The 8,825-nt window shown below is 37.5% G+C and overlaps 1 protein-coding gene across 1 annotated transcript in view; it reads left to right on the plus strand.

Moving 5' to 3' along the window:
- The first annotated feature begins 5,607 nt into the window (after positions 1 to 5,607).
- Positions 5,608 to 8,825, plus strand: part of LOC107660317 (prohibitin-2-like) — a 32,516-nt gene continuing 29,298 nt past the window's right edge. Inside the window, exon 1 of the mRNA XM_016449599.1 lies at positions 5,608 to 5,720. Within this exon, the coding sequence (XP_016305085.1) occupies positions 5,619 to 5,720 (102 nt within the window). The 5' untranslated portion in view covers positions 5,608 to 5,618. The remainder of the gene's footprint in view (positions 5,721 to 8,825) is intronic.

Raw genomic sequence — 8,825 nt, forward strand, 5'->3', positions numbered from 1 at the left:
TTGTTTGACCTTCCAAAAGAGGACACGACTATAAATCAGTGGTTAAGTTGTATTTACAACACTGTTCCAGAACAGTTCAACCCAAATATTCAGATGTGTGCAGCACATTTTATGGAGGACTGTTTCCTGATCCTGGGAGAGTAGACTACAATGCCGGCTGTTCTGACTCACAGACTGTAAGTACATTTTCATATTTAAAGGATTTGCCACTGATGATTCAAACTCGAGTTTTGAGCAGTGTAGAGTAGCACTTGTTGTTTGTCATTTCTCCGATCACAAATGCAGACATGGTTTTATGTTTACGCGGCGCGATGCAACGCAACGTGTAAAAAGACAGTATAAGTCATTATAATCCATAATTATGTCCCCACTGGATGCAACAAATGCCTAGTTCATAATGGGTTTTAATGTTTTTGTCTCGTTGCTCCGAGCATCACAATATGGTAAGGGGCATAACATTTCCGTCACAGGCTTAAGGTATTCGGCCAATCACAATGCACTGGAGGTGATTGGCCGAAATACATACAAACTTATGTCAAAATACCCGTCTTGGAGAGTATCCTAGAAAAAACGGTCGGTTATGTCTTAAGTGAAAGTAAACAGTGGAGAAAGAAATCAGATGTGTGTATCATTATAATGGATGCATTGTCTCTTAAAGTGACCGCACCTAATTTACTATCTGCTGTCGGTGTCCTTAATGTTAATCCAAGAAAATGAAAGAAAGAAAATCACTCACATGACTCACATTTTAACATGAATTAATCACCAGTCAAACCAAAAATGATTCAGACACCAGATATAATTTTTGATATTTTTTAGTGGGTGCAGGACACTATAGTTCATTTATGTAAGTGAGGATAGCAAAATAAAGTAAACTGTGACAAATCATACCGAACTGTGACATATTATACCCAAAAATTCTTCATACAATGGACTACCAGTAAAATTGATAAAAAAAAAATTGGGACAAAAAATTATTCAGACACTTTGACCTGACCAAGTTTTGCTTAAGTGTTTTTTCTTTAATTGCTAATGCGACCTTTTTACACCACAGACTAAACAAAATTAAGCATTGCTTTGTTAATAGGTCAACAAATTATTGATAGCTGTGTAAATATTGTCATACTAACAGCTGTCTGAATTTTTGGTTGATTGTAATCCATTACTTTCTATCAAAGTTATCTGACATTATCAAGATGAATTTGTTCTGACACAGTTTAACTCTGAGTTCTTGTCATATTTTATTACCATTTTCTAAACTATAGCAAATAAACTGTGATAATGTGAGAAATGTTGAAGGTGTCTGAATAAATGTTGGTTTGACTCTATATTTAATTTTTACAGTGAAGACTATGCGGTGCTATTTTACATTTGATTATTCGGTTTCTGTACCTGGACACAAACTTGAAAAAAACTTAAACATTGTGTAAATAGCACAAATAAATAAATAGAACGAACATACAAATTAAACAATTTCAAACAGGGCCCACTGGTACAACCTGCACTGGGGCCCCGCAAACCCCAGCTACGGCCCTGCATGTCACAGTGTTAAATTCATACATTCACCATCTGCATTGTGACAAGCAGGGATAAAAAGTGACAGATTGGGTATATACAGGATTAGGAGCAGGACAGTCAATCATGTCAGGTATCTCTGACACATAGAAATAAATTCACGGTGTGCCATACATGCTGTGGGAAACCTATTAACCACTGACTTGTGTAAAAAGATTTGTTATAATAAAAATACATTTTTAAAGTGATATAGGAAGTCAAGTTAACATGAATAATTAGGAATAGGTCTATGACAAACCAAAAGAACTTTGTGGAAAAATGAAGATGGTTTGCTTCATAATGCATTATACTTATTTCTGATTCTATGATTGATGGAATTAATTTTCAACTGTGGATTAAGATTTAAAAAAAAAAGTCTTCTGTGCTTAAAGCTGCAGTCCATAACTGCCAAATCCAAGCGGATTGTAATCCATAAAGGATTATGTGTTTATGAAACACATGTGAATGAAATTAAATTATATTCCAGTGATAAATGTGCTTCTGATTACAGATAGCCTGGGATTACAAAGATTTGTATTTTAAAGAAAACCAGTTCGAAGGGAGCATAATTTGCTTTTTGGGTTAAAATAATTTCTTAATATGAAATTCGAAGAGTATGACAATTAGATTAGACTGTGCAGAAATTGAAATCTACATGCTAATACACACTATAGTCACCAATGCTGATGTTGTTAACATTAATCATTTGAGAATAAAGTATAACAATAATTTGAACGGTTTGATGTGATATGAGCTAACTGAGCTTTAGATTTAATCACCATTGGTAGCGATATTTATGGTAATGTTTTTTTTTCCTCAGTTGGTCAGAACAAACGTGGCAGACTTGTTACTAAAGCCGGGCTCACACTACAGGATTGAAAGACTAGCCGAATCACTGTGTTGCTCTCACTACGCAACAAGATTTGTTCTCATCTGTCATCGTCTTGTCATAGCTGCGCGCATACTACACAACACAACGCTAAAGAGGTGCACACACTACAAAACATTCAGTGAAGAGACGTTCCCGACCATCAGCGAAAATACGTTTTCTCACATAAATTCTCGTGAGAAATTACAGAAATTATAGGCCATTTCTTCAAGCATGGACGATCAACTGGCCCTTCAATTGGTCTGTGAAGTTATTTTAGCCAAAAGAAAGAAGAAACCACGAAAAAAGAGAATATGGCAGAAACAATGGCTTGGAAGATGTGGACTTGTCAGTACTGCAGAAAGAGTCGGAGGTAATTAAACAGTACAATGAAACGTGGTATTATATACACAAAATATATGCATTGGTTACATTTATTTCTAGATAGTCGATTTGATGAATTTTTGACTTTTCATTTCTGTTCATAAAGATGCATGATAAGAGTGTTTATACCATCTGCACTGTGATTGGCTAGATTAGTTCCACCTTGTCATTGTGTCGCGCACATTAAACATCTTTGAACATAAAAGAAGATATTTTGAAGATTGCTGGTAATTAAACAGTTGGTGGTTGCCATTGACTTCCATAGTATTTCTTTTCCTACTATGGAAGTCAATGGCAACCACCGACTGTTTGATTACCAGCAATTTTCAAAATATCTTCTTTTATGTTCAACATAAGAAAGCAACTCATACAGGTTTGGAACGACATGAGGGTGGGTAAATGATGACAGAATTTTCATTTTTGGGTGAACTATCCCTTTAACCAGCTTCGGCGAACTCAACGAGCACCGATTTGGTCACGATCCGGGGGTTTTGTCGCAGACTGTGGAAATCTGTCTGCGACAGCAAAATCCAGCCAAAAATCCTGTAGTGTGAGCCCGGCTTTACTTGTTCAGATGGCAATATACGGTGAAAAGACGTAGGCTAGAATCTGTGATTGCGAAGTACAGTAAATATCCACACCGGTGCGGTGACTGACTGCCACACATACTCTTCAGAACATTAGATTCATCCGCGCTGGAGCCGTGCCGACTCACAACCCACGCAAGCTAGATAATTCCACACACAGCTGCAATTCCAGGTTTTCAAACAGAGATGGCGACAAAGAGGCAAAACTTACGGACTGCAGCTTTTAATGTTCCAGCATTTCCAAGCAATTGAACTGTTTACTCAGCTATGATGCTATGTAAAAAGCATGAGAAGAGGCTAATATGTCACTATACATAAACAAGCTGTAGTTGTTTTGTATTTTGTACAATCGTAGTACAGATGTTCTCCAAGATGAATTTCACAAAGCTTGTGAGCAAGAGATTTCAAACCTGTCCTGCACTGTCCTTTCAAACTACAAATTTTGCATGCCTCACTTAACTGACACCCAATTCAGATCTTGCGGTCTCTACTAACGAGCTAATGAGTTTATCCAGGTGTGTTGGATGAGGGAGACATGCAAAATGTGGGAGCCCCCAGGACAGATTTGAAAATCCCTGATCTAATTAGTTGGGTCAGGTTTAGGGTTGGAGATGTTTTCATAAGATTCAACACAGAGTAACAGACAGAAGGAAACTACACTGTATGATGTAGAAGAAGATTTTTGTTCACTGCACATGTCTAACATTTAGTGTTCTCTACTGCCACCTCCTGATACGTTCATGTTACTCTCATGTGTTTTCACAAGTGGCATGTAATTAAAGTTAAATACAACCACACACACACACACACACAAAAGCTTCTCCACAGGACTATAATGCAAATCTGTTTAAAAATTGTTAAATAATAAAGGGCTCTCTGCTGTAGGCTATCTGCCTGTTGTGCTCCTTTCCTCCCTCTCCATTTCTCTATCCCTGCGTATCAATGTTCATACTATCCATCCTAAATAGTATGTGAGATTAGAATAAGTGTCCCAAAGCATAGTATGTTGAAAAGAGTATGCCAAAAGTCCCCGGATGGTCTACTATTTCAGGTTGATTTTTGAAGTGTGGATCCGTGCACACTCTAATGGCTAATATTGTCCACAATCCATTGCGCTTTGGTGAAGGATTCTGTCCAGAACTACAAACACGAATAGAACGCGTTAAAAAACTACAAACATGGCGGATGTGCGCGACCGGCGGTTAGGTAGAGAGGTTTAGATAAAGGGGTTTGAGTTACTAATATTCAACATTTAACCTGGTAAAAATATTTATTTAATGTTATCTGTGTTATATTTTATCTGCAACAGCAATGTAAACTTTTATAAACATCCGTTTGGTCGTTAACTTTTAAATGCATCATTATGCAGAAAATATGAGCAGAGTTCTCTGCATGAAAGACCCGCGACTGGCAGATCAACGAGCTACTTCTTTTCTCTCCGGTACGATAGGAAGTTAAATTAAATTAAATGTGGAGGATGTTAACTGTGACAAGATGATTGACAGGCCAGTTTACAGTGACAGGATGCGTGTATCTATGCGACAGACCGTCCTTATAGACGCAGTTGTGTGACGTGATAGTATCTCCCGAAGTTAAATGAAATGCAATGTGGAGGATGTTAACTGTGACAAAATGATTGACAGGCCAGTTTACAGTGACAGGATGCGTGTATCTATGCGACAGACCGTCCTTATAGACGCAGTTGTGTGACGTGATAGTATCTCCCAAAGCTTGCCTACTCTTCTACTACACACTCAAAAGTGTGTACTTTTTCTTCACCAAAAAAGTACATACTTTAAGGGCATAGTATAAGTAGGCACATTGGGACGCAACAAGGGAGTTAAGATACTGGAAAGGGGGTTCAGTTCAGCCTGTCTGGATCTAGAGGTGTAGCAGGAAGAAAAACCCTTAATGTATTCCTTATGTACTTGTTGTCCCCCTTACATTCCTATATGGTGTAATGTATACTTCTAATTGGATAAACCATGACACCACCCCATTTATATAATCGACTGATGTAAGAATACACTTTGAATAAGTTTGTGGACAGAGACTTAACTCCATGTTCATGACTACTCATGGGACCATGCATTCATGAGTGAAAGGGGGACTGAGAATATTCTGACGGGACCAAAATATAAAGAGTTTTTTTTTTAAACAAATGTTTGCGGTTAAATGATGTTCATTTCACTACACTACAGCTTCACCAGAAGACTACAACTCCCATGGTGCCACGGGGTAAACCAGGATTGCGGCACCACGTGGTTAGGCTGTCGCAGGTGTCTTACAGCGGAGAGCAGGACAACATGACGAGTAAAGATCCCGGAGTAAGTTAGTTAATATATTATAATCTAAATAACGTATTAGAAATGTGTAGAAACATTTTGTTTGCGGATAATAACTGCATTTTAAATAACGCGTCTAGTAGTTTGCATTTAATAGTATGTGTTTATTTATGTTTTAAAGAAAGTTATGCTAGTATGCTAGCTTTGCCAGGTTTAATTATGTCACTATGAAGCAACCTTGTATAACTTTATGTATGTGATCTTCATCGAAATATGATTATTATTATATAGTTCATTTACAGTTTCAAAATCACAATTTGTGTCAGTGTTGTGAAATTATAACAGTGTTTTAAAGTTGCTCCTCATGCATCCAAGACGAGGTCATTTTGGCACACTTGAATCAGTGGCGTAGGCAGAATTGTATTTTTGGTCGGGCCTGGGCAAAAGTGAGCGGGGAGTCGGACTCAATATCCAGGTCATTTCAATCTTTTCTTTTATCCTATTGAAAAATAAACCGTAGAATACAGTGGAAGACACGCATAGTAAACAGTGTTGCCAACTGCTTTCAATTGAAAGTAGCTAAAACTGGTAGCTAAATGTCACTAGATGACATCACAATGGCAAATTCACTGATCTATATAAAGATGAACGTAGATCAGTGGGCAAGATGAGAACTTAGATAAGGTTTGTCCAAGCAGTTGCTATATTTGTCCCTAAACTTTTGAAAAAAGTCTCAAAAGGGGCGGGGAAGTCGCTAAATCTAGCTACAAAGTAGCTAAATTGGCAACACTGATAGTAAAACTACCACGTCTCCGTCACGAACTTGCCCATTGTCAACATAACCTAAAATCATTCACAACAGCCCCAATCCCTAAATACTGTTGCAAATTACAATTGGCCACTCGAACTATAATCTTTCACGCAAGGTCGCTAATGTAACTTATGTCTGCTCAACTAATATGAATAAAAACACAAACGTGAACTTGTATCAGTGTCACTCATGGTGCGTTCAAGTCATGTAGGATAGATCGTTACGAGTTGAACGCACGTGAACGCCACCACAAAGTCGTTATCAGGAGTGGGGAACTCGAAATTTTCTTTAAAGGGGTCATATGATGCTTTTTTAAGGATCATTATTTTGTGTATTTGGTGTAACAGAACAAAACACACTTACAGTCGCTGATTCAGAAGCACCAGATTGTCATAGCAAAGTCAGAATTACCTCCTCTCCTAGGTTCATGAAACGGTCGTCCATAAAATGCATTGCTGTTCTGTTGTAAGTGATCTTAAAGATTCCTAAATGCATCTACTTTCGGAAGGCCAAATAAAGTGCTTTTGCTTTCGCCTAGAAACACACAGCGTCTCCCTGACATGGCTGCTTCAACACTAACTGCGGTTACTGAAACCACGCCTTCTTTCTTTGCGTGCACATTTGGGCGCATTATGCAAATATTCCCATATAGTGAGGTAGATATGTGGGGGCGTGTTAGAACGAGCCGTTTTAGGGGGGTGTGGCAGAGTCTTAACTTTGATAAAGAATATCTCTTTGGTTTTGAGACTTCAGTCTTTGCAACTTCAGGGATCTTATCTATTCACGAACAGCTTGTAACACTCCAAAGAGAAAGGAAAACTTGAAATCGCATCATATGACCCCTTTAAGCCCCGAGTTGGGCTAGTAGCCCCTCACTGCTGAACACAAGATCCAGGGGGCGTGGTTGGATCCACATCTACGGGTGGAGATTGGTAGGTTTAGGGGGTGGAGACGGGTAGGTTTAGGTATGTCAGGTGGGAGGAGTTGGATCTGCATCCAACCGCCCCCCCTGGACTTGTGTTCTGCAGTGAGGACCATCTCAGTTGGGGGCGTGTCAGTGAGAAAACATGTTGGATGCAGCCAAAGACTATAGATATGCAGCGTCTGTATTGACAGTAAATTTGTTTAAATTAATCAAATGATTTTATTTTTGTCATGTACAATAAAACTATATAAGTTACATATACAAAATATTCTATTATTGTATAATAGAATATATAATGATTCAGTTAACTTCACCTTCATAAATTTAATTTAAAAAAACGGGAAAAAAGCAAAAACACGATGCACATTCTTTATTCATCATTTTGTAGATTAGATGTAGAGCTTAAAAATCGTTGAAATTCATGTAGAAACGTTAAAACGCCAGCTTGTTCCAACCAAAGTGACTTGAATCAAAGTCCCTTTAAGACAAGTCATTTCAATCAGCTGCCATCTTTGAAACGCCTCTCGGGCATGCAAGTGCAGCTCCTATCTCTTTGAATGGGAAAACATCAAATACTCCAAAATTGTTCGCCAAGTTTACGATTAAATTTCAGATTTGAAATCACCAATGATATCTGACAACAACTGTCTCATAAATGTTGTTTCTTTTGCTCAAATAGTTGTCAAAAAAAGCTTAATTTTCAGGCTAGAGCAGCCAATGGCATGCGCTTAATCGCACGTCTCCAGAATGCTGACTGTTTCTATAGACCAATTTAGAGTAGACGTCACAGTTACGTCACTTGCAGCTGCGCGCGCATAGTGGTTGCAGAAAAACACTGGGAACAAGTGGAGATAAATGGGTAAAATCCATGGAATAAAAATATATATTTTTGTGCCTTTTGATGTCAAGATCGGAATGCAAATAATTTTTATAGAATACTGTCCTCATTTGAATTTCATACTATGGATGAAAACTGCTATGATTACTCTACTTTTAAAGCATAAATTCGATTTAAACAATAGGTCTACATAATATTCACATATGCTGTTCATAGGGGACGTATTGTATTAGCCCTACAGTTACAGCATGAAATATTATTTAAATCTTACTATTAGAAATATTATTTAAACCTTACTATTAACATTTTTACATAACATTTATTTTATCTCACAATTCTGACTTTTTTTCTCGCAAATGCAAGTTTATATCTCCTAATTCGGACTTTATAACTCGACTTAACTCAAAAATAGTGAGTTTGTCAAATCTGAGGGGAAAAGAGAATGACGAGTTGTTTTTCCTTATTAGAATTGTGAGATATAATCTCGGAATTGCGAGAATAAAGTCAGAATTTTGAAATATAAAATCAAATTTACCTTTTTTTATTATTTTATTCCATGGCTCCATAGACTGC

Source organism: Sinocyclocheilus anshuiensis, unplaced genomic scaffold (assembly GCF_001515605.1).
Source record: "Sinocyclocheilus anshuiensis isolate Anshui unplaced genomic scaffold, SAMN03320099.WGS_v1.1 scaffold1599, whole genome shotgun sequence".
In the NCBI taxonomy this organism is placed as follows: domain Eukaryota; kingdom Metazoa; phylum Chordata; class Actinopteri; order Cypriniformes; family Cyprinidae; genus Sinocyclocheilus; species Sinocyclocheilus anshuiensis.